Source organism: Zonotrichia albicollis, chromosome 2 (genome assembly GCF_047830755.1).
Source record: "Zonotrichia albicollis isolate bZonAlb1 chromosome 2, bZonAlb1.hap1, whole genome shotgun sequence".
Taxonomy (NCBI): Eukaryota; Metazoa; Chordata; class Aves; order Passeriformes; family Passerellidae; genus Zonotrichia; species Zonotrichia albicollis.
Genome location: NC_133820.1, coordinates 58,702,329 through 58,717,517, shown reverse-complemented (window position 1 = coordinate 58,717,517; position 15,189 = coordinate 58,702,329). Strand labels below are relative to the sequence as shown.

At 38.8% G+C, this 15,189-nt stretch overlaps 1 protein-coding gene across 4 annotated transcripts in view; it reads right to left on the bottom strand.

Moving 5' to 3' along the window:
- Positions 1 to 12,764, bottom strand: part of TNFRSF19 (TNF receptor superfamily member 19) — a 56,997-nt gene extending 44,233 nt beyond the window's left edge. Inside the window, exons 1-4 of one of the 4 annotated variants that reach the window (XM_005482516.4) lie at positions 12,608 to 12,764; positions 12,197 to 12,283; positions 955 to 1,043; positions 279 to 389 (exon numbers count right to left, since the gene is read on the bottom strand). In XM_005482516.4, the coding sequence (XP_005482573.2) occupies positions 279 to 389; positions 955 to 1,020 (177 nt within the window). In that variant the 5' untranslated portion in view covers positions 1,021 to 1,043; positions 12,197 to 12,283; positions 12,608 to 12,764. Of the gene's footprint in view, positions 1 to 278; positions 390 to 954; positions 1,044 to 7,097; positions 7,284 to 7,616; positions 7,767 to 12,196; positions 12,284 to 12,498 lie in introns of those variants that run through there. The other 3 variants (XM_014263912.3, XM_074535246.1, XM_005482517.4) reach the window with 3 other exon arrangements.
- Between the last annotated feature and the right edge of the window lie 2,425 nt (positions 12,765 to 15,189).

Genomic DNA, 15,189 nt, shown 5'->3' with positions numbered 1-15,189 from the left:
ACTCCCTGTATTTTTTTCCCCTCCTTTGTTGTTACCTTTAAAACAATCATTTGAGAGCCCATCCAGATGGTACTGCCTACTTTATTAGTGGCATCATGATGTTCTGAACTGAGCATTTCATAAAAAATGAAACAGATAACATGATTCTTGAACAACTGCAGAAGGCTCAAATGCCAAAAGCGTACATTTTTTCATGTAAGTACAGACACCCATAATTTTAGATCAAATGCATAAATGCACTCATCAGAAATAAATTCAAGAAAGTATGATTTCCTTACCTTTGAGAGCTCCATTCCAGGACCACATTGTTTGCAGAGGATACAGTTTCCAGTCTGGTCCCTAAATTCTTGCTCTCTGCAGTCTCCAGTCTCGCAAATTACCTTACTTAGCTAAAATACCCAAAACAACAACAAAAGAAACAAACAAACAAAAGTAAATTCATCAAAATATACTAAATCTGAGAAATAAATCCATGTTTTGATCTTAAAAATAACTTTCTGAATTATTAATTACCCTTAGTTCTACAGCAAGCCAGAGTTAAGTACACTGAGCAGGCAAGGTAATTGTGTGCTGTGCTACAATCTATCCATAAACTGAATACTCCAAGCACCTAAACTATGTACAGCACACTGGAGTAAGAGATGGCCACCTCTGAAGTGGAGCAGCATCACCTCCACAGCACTATATTCACTTATATTTTCTGTTTTAGTCCACTCCTTCATCCATGAAGAGGCTCACAAGGTAAAATTTTGTAATTGTGTATGAGGAGCAGCCAGAAATTATATGAATCAGTGGACCAAGCTTAAGCTCACATCAATAAAATGTGTAAGCATTGTCTGCATGCAGCATTTGAAGACTTTTAGTGTTAGCAGTAATGTGTAAAACAAAAGACACAGTTTCTGTGTCCAGTACAATTTTTTCAACATGGGGGAAAAATAATAATCTTTAACTTACCAAATACACTAGTAAAATGACAAGCACCTTCAGTTTATCATCTCTTTGTAATCCTTTAGCATCCATTTCTTGTGATTAAACCTTTCTCCCTAGAAAAATATAAAAAGGAAAAAAAATATTATATTTACATTGTTTAAATTGCAGAAGTCATGTGTCCATTGTACTTCATGACACTTGGCATGTAGAAATACAATCTGTCAATGCCATTAACATTTTCAAATGGATTTCTGGAAGCTGCTAAACAACAAATATATGCTTTAAAAATCATATGCCTTTTGAAGACAAGACAATAAACACAAAGTTTCTCTAGTTTTAAATCTCAAAAGAAGAGAGTCTTAACTGGCTATCAATCCAGATTACAGAAGATCAGCATTTATTAATCTAACATCCCTAACATATGTTTCTTGCTTGTAAAACACTCAACTAAGTATGTGATCAACAGAGAAAAATTAATTTCTTCAAATACACCATGTTGTTTTTATCATTTAAGAGTAGAGACTGACAAATGAAACGATGGAACCCAATACAAAAGGAAAATACCAGAGAAAAATATTAAGAATAATCACAAAATGCTTTCCAACATGGAACTACTGCAAGCATAATATGCTTTCAAAAATATACAACCAGAATGAACAAAAACTATAATAAACACACAATTCCACACTTTACTGCATGAATACCCTAGTTAACAAATTCTAATCAATAAGAAGAAAGTATACTTCAATTACTACTGATATTTTTTAAGAGAAGCTGTATCTTGAAGTGCAAAAAGAGCAAAAGTCTACTAGAAAGAACAGAGCAGGTAGAGAAGTGTCAGACAGCACTTCACAGGAAAGGCAAGATGACATTTTTATGGTTATTTCTCACTTAAGTGATGGCAATGGTCTATGGGCCAATGACAATTACCAGATTAAATGCATGTCAGCATAGGTAAAAAAGGAGACGTGGTTTCAAGGAATACAAATACATACAGATATAGTACTTGACATAGGTTTCTTTTTTAAGTCTGAGGGAAAAAAATTATGCAAGAAACACTAAATGGAAAAATCTCAGAAAAAAATCTGGATGACCAAAATACAACTTCATGTAAAAAGCACTGTAGGACAAATAGAAAAATGAAAAAGGAAAGTCAACAAATTTTAAAAGTTCTGAAGTCATGAGAAGCTGACAATTCTAAGGCTGAAAAAATATCAGGTATGCATGAACAAAACAATTTCTAGTAATAGCAAAGAGCAAACGGTAGACAGAGACAGTAAAAATACTGTTAAGAGAACTCAGAAATTTCAAGAAACGTTTCTCATCTGTTTTTAGAAACATAGAAAATGGGTAAATACACACACCATACATTATATCATGTACTGGCCAACAAGTAACCAAATCTTTTAAGTAAAACCAGATTAGATAAGAGACAAATTGTGACACTTTGCATCTCAGTAGCCTTGAAATAATTATCAAGTCTTAATTTTGATCCTGTTCAATTTTGCTGTTCATTCTCTTTGGAATGCTACAGAAATCCAAGAGTAATATATGAAGAAATGAAAAAATAACTTAGACTCATCATACAATAAATAAGGCTACACTGCATTACAGAAAAGCAGTCCTGTAAAACAAGCTTGACTTCACGTGATTCAGAGAAGACAAGACAGAAAAACTAAAAGTCTAAGCGTTAAATTAAATAAACTGGTTAAATACTGATCCAAAGAATCATGCTGAAATTAATGGGACTTGGCAGGAAAATCCCCATTAACTTTTTTATTTCACATAATTCTGTTTAGTGGAAAAAATAAATACTTCATGTGCTTTCTTAGTTGCTATAGGACTTAAAACTTTACAGAAGTGTGAAAGGGAAATAAAGTTGTAAACATAACTGAATTTCTTACATTTGAATGACAAGTGATTATTCCAAGTCATATGATTCCTTAATAACTAAAAAATAGCTAAACCATAATATAGTTCTAATGTAATTATGACCATCTATAGAATACTACCAAAACTTCAAAACCAGGATTCTTCCTAAGATTAAAAGTAAGTTTCATTTAAAGTTTCGATATTTACTTTCGCTTCTGAAAGTAGATGTGTAACATATCAGAAAGAAACTGACAATTGTAAAAATTGTATATTTTTGTGTCAAGTTTCACAATGAATTTTCAATACAAAAAATACTGCTGAGCTGTAATAAGCCTAATGATCTAAAATGTGGAGCTGTAACATAATCTAAGAGGCCTATTTTTTCTGTGCAAGCTGCCTGAAGCACAGAAAAAATAAAGCAAATTAAGGACAGCCTAATTAACTGCCCTGCAGACTAATTATCTACAATAAAACTACATTAGCTTAATGTAATCCAGGTATAGTATACCTTTTCTCTAATACACAATAACTTGAAGATTTAATATTGTTAAAAAACAGTATACATACAACTTATCAAAATCAATACTGAAACAAAGCTAATTACATATTTTCATCCTTTAGTATTCTGGAGTCACAATGGAATAAAAATGAAATGCCAGCACAGAACAAAAAGGAATATTAAAAATCTTGCTGGTCATGCTGAATCTTGTATTTCAGTTTTGGAATTGCCCTGTCTGTTATAAGATGATCTTCTTATAGCAAGTATCTCAAGGACTTTTAGAACATAAAAAGCACATGGCAAACCATCCTGTACCACAATACATTTTGTACACTTAGGTGTGAAATTTGATCGCAGCTGTGAAATATTCTTTATTTAAAAGAAAAACTACTGCCTTTATAAGTCTTGGCAAGTCCAATCACCAGGAGTTCCACAACCCAGAGCAAATTTTTAAAATCAAGTGTTTTATTACTGGCATCAAACTAGCAAGGACTTCTCCAACTTGCCCTATGCTTGACTAAGGTTCAGTTTAATGACTGATCATTACAAGCCTCATGAGATTTTACAGCTTTAGGCCTATAATATATCTTCTATATAATGAGTCTTCTATGATCAATATGATTCCAAAAGAGGCTTGCAGGTCTATGGACCTTAAACTTCAGAGCACTTCAGCAGCACCAAAACACATTTAAATAATTTCAGCAGACATGTATGAAAGCCTGTAGTCCTCTATCATGCCATCATTGCATCCACTGTCACCACTCCTGCCAAAACAACACCAAAGACTATACTGACTAACGTGAGAGAGAAATGAGACAGTGTACAAGAAATAACAGCTGTTAAGAGGACAAATAAAATGTTTCTTTCATGACAACATTTTGATAAAAAAAATGGAAAGGCACCTTAATAACTCAATGTATTGAATGCAAGTCCCAGAGGATAGATAACTGCATCAGCTGCATGTTTTCTGCTTCAATCTCCAGTTTGGTAAAAAGCCCTGCTTGAAAAGCAGAGACTGCAGCACTTAATAATAGGCTGTCATTGGGCAAATTTCTTCTCTTATGATATCAAGTGGCATTACACTGATGTCTGTTGGATACTAGCCATTCACTTCATGCTTTCAAGTAAGAGGTTATTAGAAGTTTTTTGCCTCTAAAACACATGTGAGCAAACAGAGGTTCCATACCTTTAAAGACTATTTGCTCTTGTCCAGATACTGATATTAAACTGAGTTCAGTTATACTCAGTTTTATTAGAAGAATGAAATCTGTGGACAGAGTTTTTTGAGGTCACTAAATTATTCCAAATACATCTTATTAGGTTAACAGTAATGTGCTTGCCTAAAATACTCAGGGAAAAGCAATCATTACTGGTAATGTACTGAACTCAGGATAGGTAACTTGCATAATTTCAAGGTCATTTGGGGCCTACTATGCATATGTATAAAGAGGGCAATATCAAACATGTAATAAATGTATTGTGGAAGTAAGAACTTCCAGCCTTTGAAGGTTATAGAATCCATGGCCCTCTAAAATTTACTCCTACATTTACCAGCTTGCTTGAATAGTACTCATCATTTTATTTCAAAGTCCATGTCAGAAAAATATGTCATTTTTCTCTCCAAAATACTTCAAATTCTCCCATGAAAGACACACCACCTCAAGAACCAAAGCAGGATGATTCAATGATGGCTGACTAGCAGGTTTCTCAGACATAGAAGCATCAAAACTTTGAAGTCAACACCATTCATCTTCTAAGGTAAACTTTAGAAATGGTGAAGACTCTCAACTTCACACTGACTTAACTTGAAGTTGTGAATTCTCAGTTAATGCACAACCAGGTCTTTGAAATTTCCCATATTTGATTTGATATTTTTACTTGATGACCACTTTTCACACACTCTATAACACTGGCAGAGTACTCTGACAAGTTCTGGGTGAGAAAGAGGGCTGAAAATATAATCATTTTATCTTGCCAACAGAGGTCTCTGGTATCCAACAAACAGGGTCTCAGCTCCTTTCTAACCACCTACTTCCCACCCGCAGCTGTCAACTGGCGCAATAAAACAAGGAGTGGCAGATGGCTTCAGCAGAGTCAGTGCCCCAGGGGCAAGAAACAAGAGAAGGGAAAGTGCTCATGCTGCTGCAATGACAAAGACAAAGCAAGGGAGCAAGTTAGGGACAAGAACTTCCACTACAGAGCTGCACATTGTTATTTCTGTCTCACAGGTCCAGGACACCTTCCCCTTAAACCCTGCCCACAACCCTTGTAGTCTTCCCCTTTATGAAGTAAATGAGGTCTTGTCTGACCACATTTGCTCCAACTTTTCCAAGAAATGTGGGGGAAAAAACTCCATACTGTCAGTTAGGGCACATTCGTCACACTATCACGTTGAAAAGATCTGTAATTTACAATCCTGTCATACATGAAATGTACGACATTAAGCCGCTATAGATTTATTTCTAATTTTGTAAAGACAGAGGTAGCAGATTAAAGTTAGAACCTTGTTGGTGATCAAAACCACTTAGATGTATTTTTGGGGCTGAGGGAGATGAGAAGAAAGGGCCATAAGACACAGCCAGGAAATATTTGTGCTGCTTCTGAGTACCACACACTTCAAGTCATGTTAATTGAAGTACTTGTCTTTACAGGAATAATGGTGATAAAGCAGTTTATCATTTGTGTTCTTCAACATATCCAGCTTATCATTAATTAGATATTAGAGTGAAATAGTGTAACAAAGGTGCAGTGTGGCAACAATTTTCCTACACATAAACAAAGCATTTTAAAGGATCAGAGCCTGTGATTCACACAAGAACTCCCACTCTCACCAAAGCTGATGAGCCTACTCACACAACATCAAAACTGTGGTGAAAAAAATGTTGCTTCTTCTGTTTAATATGTCTCACCCATCTCAAGTTCTAGGAGACACTGGTTTGCTACATGAAAGCTCAGTGTCAGGATGCATTTGTACTTTTGTACTCAGATATGTGAATAAGTAATACATTGAGAATGCCAGTATTATATTCATACTTCACTTACACCAAAATATACGAATAGTTGTTTTTCAAAGTAATTTTTAGGGATCGTGAATTATAAAGCATTGGGCTGGTTAATATACCTTGCAATGGTGCAATGCCAACATGCTACATTTATTCAGCCTTGAGCAGTTTTGGATGGCATGCAATGTCTCAAAAACCACAGACATGAGTTACTTTCATTCACACCATTCTCTTTTACTAGGATTGCAAGTTGTTCAAAGTGAGAAAAAGTGACTTATTACCTCCTTAACTGACATTTTAAGTATCTTACTAGAAAACTAATAAAGAAGCTTACTTCTAGGTCTAAAAGAAACAAACAAACAAAAAAAAAACCAACAAACCAACCAACCAACCAAAAACAACAACAGAAAAACCCACTCCAAAAACCCAACCCTCTTCTCTTACAGTAACAAGCTTCCAGGTAACACGCCTAAGTACCTCAGTAACTCGCTTTACACCTGATGGTGAAGGTGTGCTTGAAAGAGATTATGCAGTAGTTAAGAAACCTACCTACAGACTGAGTCAATTTGCCATTACTCATATTAAATGCTACTGGACCACTTTATAAACTTGATAAAAGCATCCTTCTAAAGTAGCTGTAAATATAAAGGTGGTAAATAAGTATTTAGACTTTTCACAAATATCAGGTAAAGCTTTCGGTCCAAGATCAGATTAAACAGGGACAGGAAAGGAAGTCAAACAATCAAAACCTTTTCAATAAGCCGTACTGTAATTGGAGCTTTTAAACCTCTTACCAGCCAAAAGAAAAAGTGGGGAGCTCCTACTCCTTCAACTCCAGCTCTAACATTTTTTGAAGCAAACAGCAGCTTATTAATGCAGCAGACACGAGAAGCCCTTGCGAACATGAAAGCCCGGCTCTCAAGGGCTTTTTGTTCGCCGCACTCCGGGGCGTGGAGCAGCCACTCCAGGGCTGTCGAGACCTGCAGAACCCACCACCACCATCAGCAGCAGCTCCGTGGCTGCGCCGTGCCCCGCGTACCCACCGCGCACCCACCGCGGGGGCGGCTCGGAGCGCCGGAGCGGCCGCGGGGATGCAGGGCCCGGCCGAGCCCTGCCCGCGGCCCCGCCGCCCCTCAGCCGGCGCTCTCCGCGGGGCTCGCTGCCATCACCGAGCCCGCCGCGGGCCCCAGGGGCGGGCGGGCGGGCGGCTCGGTGCCAGGCGGGGCGGCCTCGGGGCGGCGGTGCCCGGCCAGCCCGCGGTGCCCCGACGGAGCCGCCGCTTCCCCCGCGGCCCGGCTGCCGCACGCACCCACCTGCCACGGCCGGCCCGGAGCGCCCGGCCCGCAGCGCCCCCGCCGCCGCCTGCCCGCGACGGGCGCCCCGTCACCCCGGCAACGCCGCCCCGCCCCGGCCCGGCCCGGCCCGTCAGCTGAGCGCGGGCAGCCAATGGATGGATGGATGGATGGATGGAGCCGTGTGTCCGCACTGGGAGGGCGTGAGTGGGGGAGTGTGTCCCCTAGCACTGGTGCAAAGCCAGGGGGAATTGCAAGTGAGGGGCTGGTGTCCCTTTTATCCCACCAGGAGGACAGGATAGCAGGGCACTCCTGTGCCCACCTCTGGTTCCAGATGCTGCCCAGTGTTGGGACAGCGGCCTTGGCGTTGCTGGTCCCCCTCAGAGGGAGCTCAGGCTGGTGGCTGCTGGGCTGCTCTAGAAGTACTGGCCCTTGGCCACTGTTCAGGTGAGTGTTCGATGAATCCTTGTAATTCAGCAAAGCCCTTTCCACCTCTCCTGCCCAAAAAGCATGACAGAGGCTTTCTGATAACACACTGCAAATTCTCCTTTCTTGAGTAGCTTTTTCTTCCTGCTAGCTCAGAGCCTGAAATATTCTATCCATTCTGCAGGTAATAAGTTACCCAGCTGTAAGCACAGGCCCAATACCAAATGCAAGTATCCATGGAGAAATGGAGAAATCCAGCCCTTCATGGATAGTAAATTATTCATAGTCACTAGGTTGGGTGTTTCTGCCACTTACTGTGACACAAATTAGGAGCTTTTCTGAAGGTAGTGATACTCCAACCACTAGTTGGTGAAACTAGTCTTGGAGACCTTGGTAAAAGTACTGCTGCTGCAAGGATTTCATGTTATTAGTTTTACTTCTAATGAAAAAGTTAATGATCTTCTTACAGTCTAGACAACTGTATGGACACACAAGGAACATTGTTAGGCTCTGAAAAAATGAACAAACTATTATACTGGGAGGTAAAGCATTTTCAAATAAACAGAAATTTTGGATCTCCTCCCCAAAAAAGTTTGAAGATCACCAGCCAAAGTGCTTCTCTAAAAACAAGGAGTGCTTATTGAAATCCAGGAAGTTGTATGCAAAGAGAGAAATGACTGCTGCAAAACTAGTTGTTTCCAATTATAAAACCCAAACAACTCTGAGTGTACAGGGGTTTTCATGTAATTCTCTTCTGAAGGGCCTTCAAAGAAGAGCTTTGCTTCAGGACCCTTGCCAGGAGGAGCTCTGCAAGGGGCTGGAATTTCAGCCAGGAATGGCATGCTGCGGCGCAACAGCAGCGCATCTGTTGTGAATAGCAGCTGCTGCACAGCACTGAGCACTGCACACTGTCGCACTATTTACAGACAATCTTTTGTGTGTTATCTGTTTTCTGGAGCCACCAGTGAAACTGTTGCATGAGTTCTTAGTAGAATCATCATGTGTGTTTCAGATACTTGTTTTAAAGCAGTATAGTTAGACAAAGGTATTAAAATATCTCAGAGTTCTTGAAGTGTTGACTAAACACTCAGGATTACCATATAAAGAAACATTAAGACTTTCATCAGACAGTGGGTTACTATGCTAATGAACTCAGAGCAACGTGTTGTCTGTAACACTGGAACTTAAACATTTAAGTTCTTGTTGTAGCATGTAAAATCTTTCCTCTGAATGTAAAATGGATGAGTTAGTTCCATTCATCATTGAAAGGTATTGAAAATTGTAGAGTTTGAATTGTTTTAAATCATGATGCTTCTCAGGAAACTGAAGAAGTGAATTGTTAGAACTAGTACAGAGATTCTCACTACAAGAGAGAAAGCAAAAAAGAAATACTTGGAAAGAAGTTTCAGCTGACCCCTTTGATAAGACTAAGTTGCGTGACATATCTGATGTGGAAGCAGAAATTGTACAGCAATAGGAAGTTGTTATCTCCATATCTCAAATGCTAACACAGTTCCCCCAGTCAACTGTGAGATAGATCTACTCTTGTTATGACAGCTGTTGGAAACTGATGTCAGTATAACTGTGCAATGTCTTTTGATAATCTTAACTATTACAAACCTTAAAATATGTTTATGATGTTATCTAAGGCACACTGTTTGAAAATGGCTCTATTTATAATCAGAAATTGCTCAAGCTATTTTAATAAATAAATCATACACTTGGGAGTTTCCTAGTCAGATCTGCTTGAAAAAGCATTGTGAATTTTTTGTTTCTGAAGGCTTAAGCCTGAGGATTAATTAATGTTTATACAGCTCTTAGTAAAAGCAAAGTTACTAGTGCCAAGAATTATTACTATTTAATCTTTAAAAGTCAGATCAATGACAGGCTAAACTGTCAGAGAACTGCTATTTAAAACAACAAAATTTGCTGAAAATCCTCTTCCCACCATGCTTGAATGTGTTCAAGTGTGCTTTCATTTCAGCCTCACTTACATACAGACAAGCAAAGATATTTTTCAGCTTAATTGGGTTGACGCCCATCTTGGTTTAAATACCTGGTGGATTACCTAAAATCCTAGGGGCTTTTTACAAAATTTAAAAAAACTTTGTTTCTTAAATGCATTTTCAGAGCCTAAATGTTGCAAATAATTATCTATACAAATCCTACTCAACAGTGTAATCTATCTGATTAACCAATGTTTCTCCTGTGTGCAACTTCACCCATTTGTGTGATAGGTCAGACCCTTGTAGTGATAGTTTAATTGCATTAGACTTGCACAGCTATTTTGACTTCTGAGGAAAAAGACTCCTTGTGTTATTTTTTAAAATTTGCTTCCCTTTCTACTTTACACCAAGGAGAGGTAAAGTTTAGAAACAATTTTCCTCAGAAAATATATGTACATATTGGAAAGCAAGCAACAAGCAAGAGGGGACTGGAAAGGCAGAGAAGCTCAACAGCAAACCATAGAATTAATAAATAAAGCCATCTTTCCAGGGTTACAGGAACATATTTTAGCACATCATTGTTACTTAGGGAGAAATACTACATTTTGCTTTGGCTATGCCTTAAATTATATTCTTTCTTGACAGCTATACACATATTATTCATACAGTGCTAATTACTTTCCTTATAATATAATTGACTTGTTAAGTAAGAATGTGAATTAATTGGTGGCATGGAAAACTAAGTGATTCCAAGTCAGGCCTAGTTAATCTGTGTCTGGCATATTATCTCTTGATATTCAGTAAATTGAAGTTTTATATTTACAAGTACTGTTTTAATTAGAAGAAACAAACTTTGCAGACTAATGAAAGGTATCTACATTTATCTGGAAGTGTTGATAACTTGGTCTTCCTCAGATGCAAGCAGCCTGTTAAAATTGGGGTTTGCATGTTGCAATAGTGCATACTGAAATATGAATATCTTCAAGGTCCTGTGGACTGGTAGACATCTTAAAGAATAGTGTTCAAGTGATGCTTGACTGACTTTTAGTTGCAATTTCTTAATAAATGTATTTAAAATTTATATACACCTAAATTTTATATACACCTAAGACCTAAGACTATATAAGTCAGTATTACTAGCCACCATTAAGACTAGATCTTCAAAGACCTCAGTGTCTGGAATGTTTGCAAGTCTGGTCTCAATTATGGGTTCTAAGTTCTTCTGAAAATCTAAATTATATTTAATACTACAGAATGAGTTTGAGTCTTATTTTAACAGTCTGACTCCAGCTGCAGGCACAGAACACTCATGGATTTGGCCCAAACCCGCACAAAGATCTGGCCCTTTAAAACTGCAAATGTGTGAATAATCCTAAACCTTCAAAAGATTGTTCCCTTAGAATGAATTTATGGAGTAGATGTCTCAAAATTTCTTCAGCACAATACTTTTCATAAATAAGAGTTTGAGGAACAGAATACAAAACACTGTGAGTGGAAATTGCATCACTGAAATGCAGCAAAACTTCTATGAAATTCAGCAAAACTAGCTGTTAGCTCTAGACAAACCTAAGATTTCTTTAATATATTTATTAAAATGCCTTAGAGGAAATTTCTATCATCAGATCAGAAGATTACTTTTATTTTCAATATTTCATATGGTACAGCTGAACTATAATGCCTTCAACCTTAAAATAAAACCATTTCCTTTTGTGGATAGGGATGTTATGCTTATAAATTTAGTTCTAAAAACTTGTGGAAGTGGAGACTTTTTTTCACCTCAAGTATGGAACTATTAGGCTTAAAAGTGTTGTCTGAAGAAGGCACAGTTTAATAAATGCACCGAGAGCAAACAAAGTATTGCAGTGTGTAGAAGATATGGTTGGTCTTTCCTCAGAAAAGAAGTACTCCCCTAAGTCTTGTAATACATGTATTCAAATACAAATTTACAAAACTATAGATGGTATGAATGAACAGTGCAACCCCAAATCTTATGTACCCCAAAAGCATTGAAAAATACTGGGTTTGCTTCAGTTTTTCAATCTATTATTCTAGATAATCTGTTCTCTATATAATTCTGCCCAAGAGCTGCAAACAAAATGCTGCATAAATTACAAACAATCTTTTGAACTTTGTACACACAATGATGTGCAGTATTATTGGTTATGTGAACTTTACAATTCCTTCAATTCTTGCAACACAAAACTGAGAAACAACCCCAAAATTCAGTACCTGTTATCTGATGAAGTCTTCCAGTGCCAGAGTTTCTGCAGCTTAATTTCACACCGCCGGAGCTTCTGTATTAAATGCTTTTACCTCCTTAAAAAAAAAAAAAAAAAAAAAAAAAAAAAAAGAAAAGAAAGAAAGAAAAAGAAAAAGAAAAAGAAAAGAAAAGAAAAAGAAAAAAAAAAGTATGTCAGCACAAGCCCAGACGAAACTCCAAATCCGGGAAAATAAAATTAACCATGCAGATCAAAGGCAGACGAGCACTGAGACCAAATGCCTGTAATCTGATCAGTGATCAGTTGCCGTACATCAAAGGCAGTGCTTTGGCGAGGAAAAAGAGCTCCTTTTCCAGCAGGTAGCTGCGCTCAAATTCTGCCTTTCAGTGCTCTGCACTGGCTCTTTTCCCCCTCTCCTTACTTGTGCTGGGAGAATGCGCACGATTCTGAAATGCTTGGGGTTGAGTGGCTGGATCTGTAGCTTTTGAGTTCCCAAGCTGTGTTGTGGATTGTGTGTTGGAAGCTTTCCCCAGTGCCAGCGGGTTCCGCTTTATCCCTTTCATCTCGCTGAGCTGCAGATCCCATGACATCATTCAATGCTGTGGGACTGGTTAGAGAGCTGTAATACAGCCTGTGGGGGAATGCAGCTAAAGAGCAGCAAGAGTTTGCATGATTTCTAATCAGGTTAGTCCATTGTAGCAAACCCAAGGCTCACTTCAAAGTCTTCACTACATTTAAGTTTCCTCCCAAGAAGAGAGAATAGTGTAGCTAGAAAGTTTTCTTTAAAAGATCCTTTATAATTTTGACTGCAAAAGGAAGTTACAGTCTTTCATAAAGTTCTGAAGTCAGACATGAAGGTCGGTTTGCTAGGCAGCTGTATCACATGAGAGAAACTACTTTTATTTGTCTCTTTGTCGAGATTTGGAGCAGAGAAAATGGTGCATTTTGCACGCTGGCATTGGATTTTTGCACTGGCAGAACCAAGCACAATAGGGCATGCTCTTAGTCCCTGGCTCACGTCCTCCCTGCTGCTTACTGTGTGGCCTTTTGCAAATCATTTTATTTGAGCCTGATTCATCCGTGGCTCATGATTCCTTTACGTAAATGAGCTGTGAAGCTGCCATAAGTAACTCACTGAAGTATTTTGCAGTGTAAAGGCATTTTTTAGCTAGAGCAGATTTGAAGTGGTCACCACTGCGCTTCCGCAGAGGGAGGGGGAGGCTTGTGGGTCATGGCAGTGTACGGACAGACATTCTCTGTGCTGCTGCAGGTCACAGCTCTGAGGATTGCTGGAGGGTCCTGTGTAGCCCTGGCGAGCAGGGAAATCCTCAAGGCTGCTGTGACTTTCTCTCTTGCAGTGCAGAGGAAAGGCAGAAGAAATGTACGACTGAATTTCATATTCAGTGATCTGAGGCTAAGTTAGCTTTTGGCACAGAGATTGATTCAGCCCTCTGTACTTCAGCTGTTAATAAAACATACACATATCAAGCAGGATGGATTTTAGGATAATCAGCCGTATTGAAGATGTCACTGAAGCTCCCATCCACACATACCCCATACTTTGGGCATACCACATGCGCAGATGAAAGTGATACGAGCCTGTCAGCCGGGAGGTACGCATGCAAATATCTGCACACCGAGTAACCGAGAATTCATTTAAAAGGCTAAAGTAGAAGGAGGCAATATGCTGGTCCCGTTTGCCTTAAGCGTTAAAACAAAAGCAAACAATCAGCGGATAATGGCACTGCATAGCCGAGCGGGAGCGATGGAGGGTCCGGCGGGGATCCCTCGTTCCGCTGCCCGTGGGTGGGCTGCAGCTACTCCTTGTCCCGCCTCGTCCCCGCTCCCTGCCCTGCGCCGCTGGGGAATGATGCTCCCGCCGCACTCTCTGGGATAGGGAGCCTTCTGCTGGTGGCACGGCGCACTGTGCACCGGCAAGGAGTGCTCTGCTCCTGAAGATGGCAAGAAATATTTCCAGAAATGCTCGAGAAACCTACAAAAGGTGATTCAGAATGTAATTCTGTTGCTGGCAGGACGGATTTTAATTATTGGTTTGTGTCACCTGTCCAGGCAGGCCTTTGATGTTCTGGCAACTGAGATGGAGAAGAACTGATGCACGTACAAAGAAGTTTGGGGCAGGTAATGAACTGACTTTCAGGTATACACTGCTGGAAAAAAACATGAAAAAACCATGAATTTCTCTCTTTCTCTAATTTCCACTTCCAACTATTATAAATAAAAGAAAATTATCCAGGCTGGTTACTTCTCTTTCAACATTCATTTGCATTCTTCTAACATACAACCTTCTATCACCAGAAAGCTTTTTGATAAGACTCCATTTGTAGCTTTTGTGGTAAAACTGGAAATGCTTATATTGAAATAAAATGTATGGGTGGGCTGTGCTGAACTAAAATAACCCCTTCAATTTCAATGGTGCTTTAAGAACAAAGCTCTTCAGAGAAAGCGCCTCTTATTTCTCTGGATTTTAAGCAAAAGCAAGTCCTGATTGTTTATTAGAGGTCTTTGATCTTTATTTCATACATATGAAAAAGAGAAGTAAGGTTAATTATTGTCAATCTAACCTTCTAAAGCTTAGGCATTGCATTTTGCATATACGACACTATTTTTCACTGTGGACTCTGTCAGCCTGAACTATCTGCTACTTCCTATTTTATGGCTCCTCAAAATTTGGCCAGATGTGTGTAATAATAGCAACAGCTGTTGTTTCCACTGTTCAATATTTTCCAAAAACTGATAATGATTTTTACTCCTTACATAAAATGAGGATAATATTGTGATTTGTATAAAGCACACAACAGACCAGAGTCAGAAACAGAACTTACCTAAGGTGACACTTCACTTTTACGCTTTTTGATCATCAGTTCACTCTTTCTTCTGTAGTCACTAAGCTAGCAAGGCATTCAAGCACAAGTGGTCTGAAATCCATTAAGTTCCTCTCTAGAGGCTTTATTCTAATCACTGAAATTACTGAGATAGGAAATT